At 45.5% G+C, this 15339-nt stretch overlaps 3 protein-coding genes across 6 annotated transcripts; 2 read left to right on the top strand and 1 right to left on the bottom strand.

Moving 5' to 3' along the window:
- Positions 1 to 18: 18 nt before the first annotated feature.
- LOC101760761 (putative F-box protein At2g02030) lies at positions 19 to 1765 on the top strand. 2 transcript variants are annotated; one of them, XM_012843361.1, is made up of 3 exons: positions 19 to 179; positions 276 to 334; positions 455 to 1765. In XM_012843361.1, exon 3 carries the CDS (start codon positions 483 to 485, stop codon positions 1593 to 1595), a length of 1113 nt encoding a protein of 370 aa, XP_012698815.1. In that variant the 5' UTR covers positions 19 to 179; positions 276 to 334; positions 455 to 482; the 3' UTR covers positions 1596 to 1765. The 2 variants fall into 2 exon arrangements, with proteins under 2 accessions (XP_012698815.1, XP_004956691.1); XM_004956634.1 differs by having other exon boundaries at positions 19 to 334.
- A 2162-nt stretch (positions 1766 to 3927) lies between these two features.
- On the top strand, positions 3928 to 7331 carry LOC101760063 (probable serine/threonine-protein kinase DDB_G0291350). 2 transcript variants are annotated; one of them, XM_004956632.2, is made up of 6 exons: positions 3928 to 4269; positions 4545 to 4687; positions 5083 to 5223; positions 5634 to 5819; positions 6187 to 6311; positions 6830 to 7331. In XM_004956632.2, exons 1-6 carry the CDS (start codon positions 4074 to 4076, stop codon positions 7053 to 7055), a joined length of 1017 nt encoding a protein of 338 aa, XP_004956689.1. In that variant the 5' UTR covers positions 3928 to 4073; the 3' UTR covers positions 7056 to 7331. The 2 variants fall into 2 exon arrangements, with proteins under 2 accessions (XP_004956689.1, XP_004956690.1); XM_004956633.2 differs by having other exon boundaries at positions 3929 to 4269; positions 5092 to 5223.
- Positions 7332 to 7553: 222 nt separating this feature from the next.
- On the bottom strand, positions 7554 to 10936 carry LOC101759660 (ASC1-like protein 1). Of its 2 annotated transcripts, XM_022823829.1 has the most exons (7): positions 10424 to 10936; positions 8970 to 9196; positions 8722 to 8877; positions 8433 to 8618; positions 8100 to 8284; positions 7924 to 8003; positions 7554 to 7838 (listed from the first exon to the last, which is right to left on the bottom strand). In XM_022823829.1, the coding sequence occupies exons 1-6, from the start codon at positions 10577 to 10579 to the stop codon at positions 7972 to 7974; spliced, it is 942 nt and encodes a 313-aa protein (XP_022679564.1). In that variant the 5' UTR covers positions 10580 to 10936; the 3' UTR covers positions 7554 to 7838; positions 7924 to 7971. The 2 variants fall into 2 exon arrangements, with proteins under 2 accessions (XP_022679564.1, XP_004956688.1); XM_004956631.3 differs by having other exon boundaries at positions 7554 to 8003.
- Positions 10937 to 15339: the final 4403 nt, after the last annotated feature.

The following is a 15339-nucleotide window of genomic DNA, read 5'->3' as shown; positions in this document are numbered from 1 at the left end:
TCGACCCATAGTCTTTTGTTTTCACGAAAGGACTCGACAGCTAGTCGCCTTCACCTACCATGTGCTGGTGGTGAGTTCGTTGGGGCCGTGTGGAGCCGCTCTTGATTTCGCTGGCCCTGGCAGGTTCCGGGGAGTTCCAGAGCCGGGGGGTTCTTTGTCTCCCTGAGGCTGCAATGCAGGTTTGCATCTAGCAGCGCGGTTTGAGCGGTTCGATTCCTCTGATTCTCGTTTCGTTGTGCTGAGACTGTGCGGTTGCTTCTTGAATTTGATTCAAGAACTAGGCCGATCCTGCCTGCGCTGTGGCTGCTGTTCTTCTTCTCTAGGTGTATGATAGGTACTGGATGCTTTTAATTCCCTAGCTCCTTACCGATTGCAATCGCTTCTGTATGGAATTAACGAAATTATTGTCTTTCATGCTGAAATGCTGCTATTATTTCGTGGATGCGTGAACCAGGACGGTTGCCGCTAGCCAGGAATTGGTGATGGAGCAGAAGAAAGCAAGACCAGCAGAGGAGCCTGCCCGGTTGATGTGCGATGATGCGCTAACGGAGGTCTTCCGTAGGCTGCCCGCCCGTGCACTCGCTGCTTGCAGGCTGGTGTGCAAGTCCTGGATGTCTGTGCTTACGGATCCGCACTTCATCCACGAGCACCTTAGGCGCGGCCAGCAGAAGCTGCTTCTCTTTGCGAACGACCGGGTGATTGACAGGTCGCTCGCCATGGTGCTCTCGGACGACAACAAGTCCATGTACCAGCTGTCGAGGCCCGCGGCGTCTCAGAGCGTGTTTGTGCACAATTCGTGCAATGGCCTGCTGTGCCTGGGTGACAGTACAGGAGCGGTGGAGGTGCTGAACCCGACGACTGGTGAATCTCTCGTGTTGCCAATGCCAATGTACACGGCTGGGAGCAGCCAGTTCTCATCCTGTAATTGGCACTGCTTGGGGTTTTGTCCGAAGACGAGGGAGCACAAGGTTGTGCATTTCTATCCAGGATCTCATATTGATTCGTTTGAGGTGCGCTGTGAGATATACACGATTGGAGCTGGTGTCTGGAGACAAGTTGGGAGCTTCCGTGGTGCTCCGACAGATAGAGGGGTGCATGTGAATGGAACAGTGTACTATCTGACAAAGTTCCGCTACATTGCTTCATCTCGTATCAATTGCTTGAATCTTGAGAGTGAAAAATTTGATGTGATGACGCTTCCTCCACGCAAGTCTTATGGAGGGCATTGTTCTTTGACAGAGATTGAGGGAAGGCTATGCTTGTTAGTTGTGGATGGTGTACTTGAAGGGCCACCTCGGACAATGGACATATTGATGCTCAATAGCGATGATAAGCAGAGCTGGACTCCCAGATACCACTTCTCTTTGCCTTGGTTGATGCCTTCTTGTTATTTTACTCCGAAACACACACTCTTCCATGACAGGAAGATTTGGGTGCAGTTGTTGGCTAGGAACCTCTATTGTTTCGATCCAAGTTCAGGTTCTGAAGAACTGACAGTAGCCTGGCCAGAGCTTGACTTTCCGTTTAGCACACATACTTTCATTGAGAGCATAGTTCCTCTGCGTAAAGACTACTTCATCAAGCAGATACAGTGACAGTGGTGTTGTGCCCCTTGTTTTCAAGGTGGTATTCAGTTTACAGCAATACAGTACCTTAATTGTTTCTTTTTTCTTTTATGAACCAAGCTGTTATTCAGCTTAAGGTGATGTGCTATTTTGGATTCTAATTAGTGATAATAAATGCAATCTCTAAACATTTCTGACCATTCATGCTCTTATGGCTTCTTATTGGTCTGTTCATTGCTCTTTGTGCTGAGAAGTTGATAAGCAAAGTTCAGAGAAGAGAAGATTGTTAAAAAACGGCAGTTACTTTAGGTTTGCCTATCTCTGGGGTTCTGTATGAAACTTTTATAGTTCTAGAGCTATCCTTTTGCTGTGGACATTCCTAGTTTGTTGAAGCTTTTAATGCCTATTGGACTTCAGATTTCTCATGACTGCTTACAAATAGAAATTTCGTAAAAACAGGAGGGGATTATCTTCGTAAGAGACTGAATAGTTTCTTGAGAAATGATATTCCCTGAAAAGAAAAACAGAGAATATAACCTGTGAATTTGGTTGAAGATGAGTTTTGTCAGTTGCTACCAATACATTTTTTCCTGCTATTCCCTAATGTTAATTCTGGTAGAAACTAAACAGTTTTTTGAGTCATTTGCTGAGTTGTATAGCAGAAGTTTCTGCTTTCAGAATGCAATCTGGACATGTACAAGGATGGCCTGGAAGAGCATTTTCTGATGCCCAATGATGAGGAACTGGTGTGTTTTAATGTCTGGGAGAGATTTGTGCACTTCAGATGTACTACTAGTTATTTCTGAAATTGTTGCCAATGGTGGAGGGCTCCCCTTCCCCTCCCCCTCCTTCCCTCTCTTGTGTAAACGAGACATGTCCCTGGCCCTGCAGTAAAATTCTGAGATGGAAAATCCTCATAGATATTTTTCTTTACCCCCGTATTATTGCAACCACACAAATAACTTTGACGCCGATGCTGAAATTTTTTACCTAGCCTTACCTTCAATGCCAGCAATGCGTGTGCTTGAATGTTAATATTAGTCTGGTCAAATGCTGGTAATCCACTTTAGTTTCCCCCGCCAATCCTTTTTTTGTATCAGAAAATAGCATGACATCGACTTATTTCTGGTGACAATCTGATTTGTGCTCCATGGATCTTTGTTTGCGCGATGAAATGCGAATTGCCGAATTCACTGAATTGCAAGGATCTCTGGAGTCCTGCTCAAGTCTTTGTACATGGCTGCCTAATGACCAGTAGCCAGGAGGCCCCGCCCAGGACAGTTTGACTTCGCATCTACCCAGCAGACTGTGCAAGGCGTGCAGGAATAAAGTACAAGCACACCACCGGCTTCAGTTTCAACTTTCAAGGTTCACAGGAGCACCCTCTGCACGAACCATCCACTTTCTCACCTTGAATCTCTACGGCAGCTCATCAACTGTGATGAGTTTTTTACTAGCAACATTGACTCTGATTGTTCACCAAAAAGTGATTCCAAAATGCTTCTAAGATCGCGCCTTACGGTTGCTGCATCTACAAGAACTGTATTGCTATCTTATAAAACAAGGTTAGGTACAGATGTGCCGTGCCTACGTTTGACTCATCGTGATGCCGTTACAAGCAGTGAGTGCCAAGTTGCTAGCCGAACGAGCCAAGGCGAGATTGCAGCACAGTCGCACAGGGCAACGAACTCCAACCGAAGTTTCGAAGGAAATTATTTCAGCACCTTGATCAAATTTTGCATCCCTAGTTTTTTTTTCCTGAGTGGAATGGACTCACAGGTCACAGCAATGTAAGCTGGTTATGAGTTCGTCAATTGCATCTCTAGGTTTTTGAAGTAACGAATCACGTACATGCTTAGACTTCAAGCAAAATGACCTCTCTTGATTCGCATATATGGCTCACTTGCAAGCTTTGACATTAAGCAAGTTGCTTCGATTCACACGTCATTTAGGACATCAATACACTCTACACGGTGAACCAATAGTTTCTATAAAGATATATTTTTTTTAAAAATACTCCCTCCGTTCTAAATTGTAGATCGGTTTAGTTTTTTTTTATTTTATAGATACTTAGAAAGCCAAAACGACCTACAATTTGGAACGGAGAGAGTAGTTATATATATTAATTACATTTCAAAGTACTTTATCATAAATAGTCAACTCAACATTATATTGTCAATCTATTCATCTTTTTATACCAAATTTGATCCGATGACCTGCAAGTTCATATAAAAAATGTGGAATTTTCGTGTATGTTTCTTTCCTTTAACCAATTTTAAGTTATTTTAATTTTAATCAAAAAAAGAATTTAGTCCATCTTGAAAGAAAACGAAAGGGCAATGCTCCCTCTGTCCATCACATAAAGAAGCAGGAGCCTCAAGTCACTGTCCGCGTGGACACGGCTGACCTGCGAAACCACCGGACCAACCGCATCAGGAATTCAGGGACGCGCGGCGTGGGAGTTCGCCGGCGGCGAGGAGCCGGGGAGTAGGCCGGATAGCCCGGAAGATGGGCTGCTCCATCTCCGGGCTCAACGCCCTCTACGACGCCGCGACGGGCGGCGGCGACGTCTGGATCAACGAGCGCCGCTTCCGCGTCCTCCGCCAGATCGGCGAGGGCGGCTTCGCCTTCGTCTACCTCGTCAGGGAGCAGCAGCCCGCCTCCAACGCCGCGCCCGCCAGGCGCCACGACGCCCACGTCTCAGGTACCCCGCGCCCCCTCGCGAGCTCATGATTTCGTCTCAGTGAGCGTGCTTGGTGTGCTGGATTAGTTCATGAAATTGGCCGAAATGAGTAATACTAGGATTCGTGCGTGGTTTCAGTTTGAGAATCCTCCATTCTTGATTTCACTAATGTTCCTTGGTGCTTCTCCCACTTCGATTTTGAGATGCCGGGATCAAATGAGTGGAGGTTCTTCGATTCCACGTCTTACAGAGCACAAACACAACTGAATAGGTTTCGCTTGTTGTGTCAATCTCAGAGGATGGAACGTATGCCATGAAGAAGGTGCTGATACAGAGCAAGGAGCAGCTGGATCTGGTGAGGGAGGAGATCCGTGTGTCGTCATTGTTCAGTCACCCCAACCTGTTGCCGCTTCTTGATCATGCCATAATAGCTGTCAAGGTAATCCATTCTGCCTTATTTTTTTTTCTTTGTATGTGCCTAGGGATGCTATAAGCCACTGGACACTGAGATGTCCAGCTATGTGCAAGGTCCAGGGAAACATGTTGAATTTGACTAAATTCATCATGATTGGTAGGTATTATAGAAGCGAACCTTTTTTTAAAGGTTCTGAGACATTCTTTTCTCATTTGATATATATGTGTGAGATGTAGCCCAAAAAAGAAAAGAAAAGAAAAGAAAAAAGATTACAAATGTGTATATAGTCTGCTGTAGTGATGTACTGTCAAATAAAAAGGTTTTGTCGGTTAGGGGACTTGATGTTCTAGTCAACTATTTTCTTTTTGTTCAAAAAGTTTACCTCATGTTGAGAAGGCTTGCTGTCGTGATATGTTTAGAGTCCACAGGGAGATTGGAGTCATGAAGCGTACCTGCTCTTTCCAGTCCATTTGGATGGTACTTTATTTGACAACTCTAACATCATGCTGTCCAGAAAGGAATACTATTCAACAGCTGACGTTCTGCAAATATTCCGGCAGGTCAGTCCATTGATGAGATTAGAACACTATGTTCAAATTACTTGATGTTGCTATTGCTACTTCTAAAATTGCTTTATGTAACTATAATCACAATTGGTTGTGACCAATGTTCAATATGAAATAAGTTATCATGTAACTCGTTCATAATCTTTAATGTACCATGTATGCCTCATGTCATATAAAATTGGGAAAGCTCTGGAATAGGAAGTTATAAGATGTGTAGAAAGTAACTCTACTCCCATTGGTTTATTATAGGCTTGTCATGTCAGAATAAAATTTTCCGCATCGAAACTATCTTCCTTTATTGGTACAATGGGATGTCATAACTTTCATGGAAAATGGTTACCATTGTTCTTTTTCATCCTGTATGTACTTTTGTATAGTGTATACTGATAGAAGGCTACTGACAGATGTGTGAAGGACTAAAGCACATGCACAGCTTTGATCCTCCATATGCCCATAATGATGTGAAGCCTGGTAATGTTCTTATAACCCGACGTAAAGGACAAGCACCTGTTGCAACTTTAATGGATTTTGGAAGTGCAAGGCCTGCAAGAAAGCAAATCCGTTCTCGTTCTGAGGCGTTACAGTTGCAGGTTTGTCAGCATTAGCTTCTGGTACTTTTTCACATAAGACAACTCTTGATAAACTGTGTCTTTTCATTTTTTCCATCTAGTCTTTAATATGCGTCTCCATAGTCTACAAATCCATTTTAAGTTGCTACTTAAATGTACAAACACATTTAAGTGATTCTGCACAAACCAAAAAATAAGAAGGAAAACCTTACTATAAGTTCTGTTCTTTCCTTAAGTTAGTGAAATTGCAAGGCTGAGTAATCTTGTAGACAGTTGATCTTACTTTAGAGTTTAGAATATTCAGGTTCTAGCTAGAAGAATTTGAAATCTTGGTACATTGAAAGCTATCGCTGTCAAGTATTACTGACCCATATCTTGTTCTGTATAGGAATGGGCTGCTGAGCATTGCTCTGCACCTTATCGTGCCCCTGAATTATGGGACTGCCCAAGCCATGCTGATATTGATGAGAGGACAGACATCTGGTCTCTAGGATGCACCCTTTATGCAATCATGTAAGTCTACCCGTGGTTTGCATGAGCAAATATGATAACCATTGATTCAGTTCCCCTATTGATTTAATGGTTAGTCTAATTCTTAACGAATTTGTCTTAACTTTTTGGCACACAGTTACAATTATATATTTGACCTTTTGTGATATCCTATCAGATTCCTAGCACCCCATTTGGCATATTTTCAAAAAAAAAAACTTTCAGCGACACTTGATAACTGGAAGAGTGACTATCCTATCAAAAACTGAAATTGAACACTTTTGGACAACCACCAATCATGTGCGATACCCTTTTGATGGTTGTCTGGTTGAAGTTTTCCAGTAAAGCTTTAAGTCTACTTATGTTTCTGTGTAGAGCTCTAGCATTTTGCAGTAGATTCTGTGCTGAAGTTGTAGTGACAGATTTCCTGATCTTCCTTATTATTCAGTCAGCAGACTCAGATAACTGATGTACCATGTCCACAAATGAAATAGAGCTTTAAGTGCTCTATAAATGGCTGATATCATATTGACTCTTTTTAGGTTTAATGTTTCACCATTTGAGTATGCTCTTGGTGAATCTGGAGGAAGTCTGCAACTTGCCATTGTCAATGGGCAGTTGAAGTGGCCAGCAGGACCCAACCCTCCTTATCCTGATGAACTTCGCCAGTTTGTTATCTGGATGCTTCAGCCTCAAGCTGCCATGCGCCCTCACATCGGCGATGTAGTTCTTCATGTTGACAAGCTCATCACAAAATACTTGTCCTAAACCATCTTGAATTTCCATTCTGTCTCATTTCTTTGCTATATATACAAAGTGAATATGGTGTAAAATGGGTTCATGCTTGACATCATTCGATCCTTGGATAGGTGCAATATTGATTCTTTGTAGAACTTTCAGATTGTTATCGACATTCATTTTGATGTTTACCTCAGTTATCATGTACAAATATGTCAAGTGAACATCAAAAGTTGCTATAACATATGTAATAGCATCAAAAGCCTGTGATTGTGGACAAATATTCTCTTGATTTTTTTAAAATTACTCACTGCATTCCAATACGTAGGTTGTTTTTTGTTTTGTCCTAAGTCAAATGACCAAGTTTATAGAAATTATATTGATTTCTACAATTTTAATAAAAAACAATTTGATGCCAGAGATGTTTGTGTATCTTTATAAACTTGGTTAAAAGTTAGAAAAGTATGGAACGTTAGGAGCAATAGCTTATCCGTGTGGAGAATTGCGGCAGTATAACAGACTCGTGCAGAAATAAGAGTGGATAATGTTACATTCTTGTCAAGTTCTTCCCTGTACTTCCATCAGAATGGATGACACACCCAGTTGTCACTGAGTAGCTGTAGCCTGTAGCAAATTACATGATTTGAAATCAAAATCATCTGTCTAGTTACAAAAATGAATGAACAAGATATTATTGTGTATCTTTTACAAATTCTGGTTTACTGAAAAACACAATGCATTTTTTCTTTCATACAAGGACACGAGTGCGCAGGTGGCTTCAGTGGCAACTCATGAAGGTTGTCATCTTTGATGCTGAAAAAAAATGATACGGTATAATGAGATCTAATATCTGCATATCTTCTGTAAAAGGGGGGGAAAATGCTTTCAGGTGGTGTGCCTTGCTGTGGGGACCACCAGTCTTCAGTTAAACATTCAACCTAAAAAGTTAATCTTCATGCTCCTCTTCACCTTCAGAATCTGTGTGAGAGTAAGTTGAGTTTAGTAAACCAATAAGACGATGCTGCCAAAGAGAGATCTAACACCATGAAGGAAAAAGAGAGAAAAATGACCGACCGGATCGAACATCATCGCCAACACGCCCTTTTGACTGAACTTGTCTAACTAGCATCCGCCATATCAGTACCCACCAATATATGTGAAGAACTAGGAGTGAGAACAGAAGGCAGTTGAAAACATAGTAGTATATGGGGCCGTAAAATCGATGCTTCTCCTTGTCCAGGGTCAGCAGTACTTCATAGCTGGGAAAAAAAATATGAGATCAGATCATCAATCAACAAAATATGCTACAGCGATTTTTGTTGATTAATGCTTCTTTCAAGTACCATGGTGAACGGCCAGATGTAGCACTAGATGCCAGAGAACCTACAAGCTAGAGTTGTTGTTTACCTTGTGCTTCTTAGAATCCAGAAAGGGAAAATAATGAGGCGAAGAAGTATCCACGACGCCACAAAAAGAAGAAATGCCACAACAGCTAGCCACTCGCAGCTACTGTACTTGGCCATCTTCCCAATCTCTAGGAATATATCGCTTGCATCATGAAGGGCTAAAACAACAGAGCCGACACGAGCAAATCTGTTTAATAGGCACAATAACAACACAACTAGTTCATGATGCTGGCATCAGTTTGTAATAGAATTACAGTCACTCTCCCCTAGGAAAACCTTTAGAAACATACCTGAAAATATAAGATAGAATAATCAGAACAACGGTTGCTACATGGTGGGACATTGAAACTCCAAAATCTGAACGTCTTGTTTCCCAGAACAGAAGAGCAAAGATTGAATATGTGTAAAATCCAGCAGCATACATGTAGACAGCTTTGAGCTTCAGTCTGGAAGAAGGAAAAATTCAATGTTTAGGCATGGATCTTCTTGGGGGAAAACAAAATTGGAAAGAGGAAGGGAGGGCCTGTTTGCTTCTTACTTTATCTTTTGATCAGGCCAGATCTGATCACCAGGCCCTACCCAAAAGTATCTGGTGTTCTTAAACCATGGTTCGTTGTATGTTACAGATAATGAAAGCAGCTCTCCAGAAAGAAAATAAACAAACTTCCACGCTGATTCTTTAAATTTATTGATTTTCTTTCTACTATCATCTGTTTCAGCAAGCTTGTCATATCCCTTTCCAAATATAAGCCTTCGTGCTAATACCTGCAAATATTATGAGGACTATTGAGATTTCATGTAAGGAAATACTGGCATAACACAGATATTGCACAACCACCATCATATCATGATTGCATCAAGCTAATTTGAAATCATTTTGCTCAGAATGTATGGTTGTAATCTGATATCACAATAAATGTGTGACACCTGTATCACAACAAACAAGACAAGAACAGAAGGGCAGAAATTAATTCGTTTTGGCTTCTTATTTAGTACGACAATAACATTGGTTTTGCAATAAAGAATGTAAAATCAAAGGAATGCTTAGATATCCTGGAAAAAATTATGTCTGCTATTAAGTCTTTGGCATGCAAAAGTGGTCATGGTTCGATCTGCAATTTACTCATAATTCTCCCTTCTTCCTCTCCACCTCATTTCCCAACTATCTTCTCCTTTTAGACAATAACTATCCTTCTAATAGATCAAAAGTCATTCTACTGTTCCCTTCCTGTTTTTATTTTCTTTTTGTGTAAATCACCTTGGATATTAACATTTAACACCTGACAATAGATCCACAGCCACTTGCAAGCCAAATACTTTACCCCACATTTGCTTAGCTATAAACAGTAACCAAAAAGTTTCCAAAAAAGTACAGACATGATGTGTGGACTCTAGACCCAAAGGATGACACACTTTACAGAACAATGATGCTTAAACATTTTCTTTTCTTCTCTAAAGTTGCTTGCCGTGTAACCTTAAGGAAAAGAAGAAGCAAATGGCATCTAAAAACAGGCCTCATAACAACCAACCAAATAAAGGCAAGTGGAACATAGCTTTAAGGTTACCGGGGCACCAGACACACCATTGGCGCACCAAAGGAAGCCAATTTTGCACGAAAACAGAATCAACACGTTGTGAGCACACCTTTCCCAAACTCACTCCATCACAATCTAAATCAAAAGATGGACCATGATGTACTTTCCATTTTCTACAGCGTAATTCACTCGCCGAGAATTTGGTATGATGCCTGCATGTCAAGACTTGAACAGTTGCAGAAAATGAACGCAAAATAAACTTCCTTAATGATCTGGTTCAGTCTAACTGAACCATGAACAGCTCCAGTCTCCATAACAGTCAGTACTAAACAGAGTTAACTGAAGAATCGAATGCCGTTCATCCCATCCGTTACAAACCACAACCCGGGACACTGGAATGGCGTAACTTAGCACGGGCATTTCGGATCCAAGAAACCTGCAGGAAGCAGCTGATTACCTCGAAGACGAGCCGGTCGAGGAGGAACCGGACGGCGGGGAAGAAGGCGACGAGCAAGGGAAGCGCGGCGAAGTCCCCGTAGATCGGGTACGCCTCTGCCTCCCAGTCCACCGGCGCCGACGTGGAGCCCAGGAACAGCTCCACGAGCGCCGCCATTGCGGGGAGGAGATCCAACAACTAGAAACCAGCTCTCGGACGGATCCAAACCACTCCGGCAACCAACAAGAACGCGAAATGGGCGCAAGATTCGGCGCCGACACGGCCCGCTGGCCTCCCCGAGCCGATCCAAGGAGCCACTGGTTGGAGGTAGAGGCGAGTCAACGCGAGCACCTAAGAGCTGGAAGGAGGTGAGATTTGGAATTGGACTATTGGAGGAAGGGTAGGGATGGAGCAGGTCGACTTCACGGTGGCGAGAACAAGGAACGGAAGCTGATGAACTGGCTGGCGCCTTTTTCTGTGGGGGCGGCAAACAACGCAACAAATGGGAGGAGGATCTGGATGGGAGGGACCCTGCGAGATAAGATCTGCGCGCCGATTAAACTACTAGTCATAGCGACTAGTGAGAGAGGCTTACGAAATTTATATAAGTGGATTTTTTTAAAAAAATTGCGAGCGAAACAAGGAGTACACTTCCTGTTCAATTTAATAATCACTGATTAGAAGTCTGAACAACAGCTTAGAAACAAAGTTTTTTTAGACGATTGACCCTTTATACGCCACTCTCCAAGCATGACAAAAAAAACACACACCCACATTTCGAATAGCTACACAACATCCGAATGATTTTCTACAACTAATTATCACCCACATTTTCAGGCAATAGGAACATGACACTTCACTAGACTAAAAAAACTCTAAGAGACCTCCTCGCTGTAACTCCCGGCAAAAATAAAAAACGAGGCCAGCGCTACTTTTACTTATTTATCTGGCTTGCCGGTTGTTCTCTCCTTCTTCATCAATAAATAATTTCATATCCGCTCGTTCAAAAAAAACACAGGACAAAAATAAAAAGAATGATACATTCACATAAGCATAGGACAGAGGAAAAGGAAATCTGAATGAAAACACGTAAGCAAATCAATCATTTTGGACAATGAGCATGTCAAAATTTTAGAATGCTAAGTTTTTGGTAAGTCAAAAGTTGGATTAAAAACTTGCCAATATTTTGGTAGAATAAATGGGAGATGTTCGCAAATTTGGGTACCAAATCAAGTAGTAACAAAAAGTTGGTTTGCCAAAACTTTGGCATGCCAACAACATTTTGGCAGCAAACCAAGGACCCAATGAAGCAACGACACATCACGAAACTAAAAAAAAGAGCATATTGGCATGCATCTCTTGCGGCACTCCTGTGGGTGGTGTTCATGGTGGTGGGCATCTTGAGTCCTCAACATCCATCATGTTTACCTCGTCATGGTCGTCTTTGTTGAACCTTGTCATTGTGGACTTGTGGTCAGGTTGTCAACGATGCTGAGCCGCTGGCGAGTGACGACGCCTTTCGACTTGGACAGATCTCTAGTGAAGTGAACAAGGGCAAATGATCTCTCATTCAAAATTGGCAAGAAAACATGGTCGCACGTGGAGGATGGCATCGTTGGCACATCAAGCAGTAGAGGTTTCACCAAGGAGAGCGAGCTCTTCGTCAGCAGGGGCGGATCCAGCGTTGGGGCAGGGGAGCTCTAGCCCCTACCCCATGGATCCTATGGAGGCCCTAGAGCCCCCTCTAAAATTTTTAGACATGGATGAAGAGGAAGAGGAAGAAAAGGAGGAAGGAGGAAGAAGGAGGGGAAGAAAATCCCCCTATGTCCAAGAGCTGGATCCGCCCCTGTTCGTCGGCCACATTGCCTTGCTCGGCTTTATCGCCTCTTGGGCGAGGCCGTCGTCACAAACTCACAGGAAAGGGCTTCCTGGTGCAGCTCAACCTGGAGACGGTCATCGGTATGCTTAGCGACCCTGGCTGCGCTTCCTCAACGACAATACGGGGCATGGCCGCACGGGCCTTGACCGCGCCGGCATCCATCATCCCGCAGGCAACAAGGCAACATCCAATAAGCGGTCATCGTCAGGAGCTCCTATATGTCTTCCAGAAGGTAGATATGCAATTCATCTTTAAAGTACATATTAAGCCTATGCATAATATTTATATGCATCGACATTTGTTGTCATTTATCAATATTTTTTTAAAATGTCTGACTTAATTGTTACCAACATTTTTTGAAACTAACCAATATTTTTTATATATACCAATATTTTTCTTTATTTTTTTGCATTCACCAACATTATTTGACAAGTTCCTGTACCAGTACCCCTGGCGAAGAGATTTAAGGCAACCAGGCGCAAAATTGCCAAATGTCTAGCAGCAAGAGGCGTGCTGGAGGCGGCCTAGAAGACGCCGCAGCCTACCTCCAGACCTCTGGTCGGTAGTCGAGGGCCACAATCCACTGATCCAACCAGATCGGGGCGGGATCGGCAGGAGGCCCACAACACCCACTCCTGGACTGGGGGTGACCGACGTCGTACCAGGAGCATTAAATGTGAGGTATGGCTCCCCCCTAATCGTCACACGCGGGGATGTGACTTGGCGGAGGGAGCCGACCTTTAGCCGGGGGGTCCGAGGGTGAGGCTACACCCTTTGGACCGTCCAGAACGACCTGTAGGACAATGCCACGCGCGGTCGTACACGCCCACGCGCCCCGACATCATCATCACCTTCGTCGCTAGGGTGACCCGTCAAGGTTAAGGCCATGCCACCGCGCCAGGCCCGGTATGGTCCCACAGGCGATGTGGGGCCGAGCGACAGACATTACAGTGAGGAGTGGCCGTGAGCGCACTAAAGATGTCGGGGAAAGCCGGGACGAGCGGCACGCCCCGTCCATGCCACTAATCAAGGCCAGTTCACTCATCACCGATAGGGACGTCAGCAATGGCTCCTGTCCCATTCACTGCCACGGGGTTGGTGGATGGGATGGGAGCAGGCCAGGCCGTTCGTAAGCGGCCCACGCCGCATAGGAGCCACTGTACAGGGTGTGCAAAGCCTAGGACCGACCAAGGGGATAGGACAAGGAAGCCTCTTGGTGTAAGGAAGACCCGACCACGCCACAACTCCCAACCTGAGAGGTCGGGGACCCCCTCTATTTCTAAACATTGTCGCCCGGTCCTTGGTCTATAAAAAGGCAACCAGGCCTCTTTTCTCACTCTCTGGCATTCATTCACACACACGCACCCACGCATCTCTTGCTTACAAGCACCCAATTGTAAGCCCAGTGCACTCAATCCAAGGAACACGACTCCTGCCGAAACTGGACGTAGGGATCTTCCCGAAGCAGTATAACTCCTTGTCTCTTGTGTGCTAGCCAATGGAAGTGAGGAGAGAGGAGCTTACTATCACTAGTCGGCGGTACGAAACACCGACAGTTGGCATGCTAGGTAGGGGCAGTCGCGCATTCCTCGCTAGCTTTCGATGGTTTCTTTCGGTTTTAGTGCCGGTGGTGGCGTCGCCCCGGGCAATACCATCCTCTTCGGGAGCCTTGAGTTCATCATCGACGCTGGGGGTGAGCTGCGGCCTGTTCCCAGCTTCCTCCCATCCCAAGCATTCCGCTTCGGGAGCCTGGATTTCATCTCCGACCAGCTAGGTCAGCTGCACCTCTTCGAGCAGGGATTCCCCGTCCAGCCTGAGTTGGCGGCGGAGCTGCCCTGTGGCGACCTTGCCATCTTGCCCATCGACGGTGACACCCTACCACGTCAGATCGATCCCACCTTGGGGTGAACCCCAAGCCAGAGGCCTGCCAGCACACCTTCTAAGCGCTGGCCAACATCTTCACCCAGCTCTTGGGGGATGCCCCGCTTCCCTAGAGAATGAGTTTTGGGACCCTACGGTTTAGTTGCCGTATGGTCTCTAGGATGCTGCCTAGCTTTTCCAGCTAGACCTCGAGCTCCGGCTGTGCCCTGCCCCCACGAACCTGTGTTTGTGGGAGCGGTAGAGTATGTGCCGGCATCCTTCCACGACCTGATGGAGGCTCGCTTCGCGAGTAGTTTGTCGTCGGAGATAGAGATCGTGAACCGCGATAACTTGTCATGAGAATGCTTCATGGCAGAGCTTGCTGCCCACACCCCGCCTGGGGATCAGCACCCCTAGCCGCACCAGCTCACTGTCGAGCAATGGGAGGATTACCTCCGCGTGAAGGCGGAACACCTCACCGCTGAGGCGGCAGAGCTAGACAACCCATGCGCAGTTGGAGCATGATCATGCCAAGCTGAGCAAACAACGAGGCGAGCTAGCGGGCGGCGTAGCCCATGACTGCTCACACCGCATGCATGAGCAAATCATGTGCGACAGGGACGGTCTCCACCACTTTGTGTGAGCCAACCAGAACGTGGGTGCCACATCGATGATCTTGCGCTTGATCGTCGAGCCGCAGGACCTTGAGGGCTTGCGTATTCATTGTGAGCTCAAGGGGTTGCTCGAGACTACAGCGGTCTAGCAGGCGGAGAGCTCCTTCTAGTGGAGGCAAGGGGCGAGCAGCAGCCACCGCACACGAAGCGGGGGCAGCCCCTAGGCTTCCCGCACACCGTACGCTGCCACGGAAGGCCGCTAAGGAATTGGCCATCCTGAGGAAGGGGCGAGGGTGCCACGGCGACCCACCACCTTGGCGCACAGCCGCCCTTGTAGCACCTATGATGCGTGATGCACCATACAAGTGCGGCGTTGCGGACGAGCGGAGTCTGACCGACAGCGTCACCACGACCGTGATGACCACCGCGGCCGCCACGACCGTGATGACCACCGCGGCCGCCACGACCGCTAGTATGGGCGCTTGCGCTCCTCGACCCCGGATGGCCTGGGCCTGAAGGAATTTGGGGGAAGGATACGCTTCGACCAATATTAGCAAATACGTTGGGGACACGAATCCCAGCGT

The sequence above is a fragment of the Setaria italica genome, chromosome II, assembly GCF_000263155.2.
Source record: "Setaria italica strain Yugu1 chromosome II, Setaria_italica_v2.0, whole genome shotgun sequence".
NCBI lineage: Eukaryota > Viridiplantae > Streptophyta > Magnoliopsida > Poales > Poaceae > Setaria > Setaria italica.
This window is presented reverse-complemented; position numbering and strand designations above follow the sequence as displayed.

Bases quoted from the DNA above. Each gene is read 5' to 3' on its own strand.
- LOC101760761 (XM_012843361.1), top strand. From the start codon at position 483: ATGGAGCAGAAGAAAGCAAGACCAGCAGAGGAGCCTGCCCGGTTGATG.
- LOC101759660 (XM_004956631.3), bottom strand. From the start codon at position 10,579: ATGGCGGCGCTCGTGGAGCTGTTCCTGGGCTCCACGTCGGCGCCGGTG. The intron at 8,878-8,969 runs GTAAGAAGCAAA...TCCTTCTTCCAG, and splicing joins TGGCCTGATCAAAAGATAAA to ACTGAAGCTCAAAGCTGTCT. The intron at 8,285-8,432 runs GTAAACAACAAC...TTTTTTTCCCAG, and splicing joins TGGATTCTAAGAAGCACAAG to CTATGAAGTACTGCTGACCC.
- LOC101760063 (XM_004956632.2), top strand. From the start codon at position 4,074: ATGGGCTGCTCCATCTCCGGGCTCAACGCCCTCTACGACGCCGCGACG. The intron at 4,688-5,082 runs GTAATCCATTCT...TGATATGTTTAG, and splicing joins ATGCCATAATAGCTGTCAAG to AGTCCACAGGGAGATTGGAG. The intron at 6,312-6,829 runs GTAAGTCTACCC...GACTCTTTTTAG, and splicing joins TGCACCCTTTATGCAATCAT to GTTTAATGTTTCACCATTTG.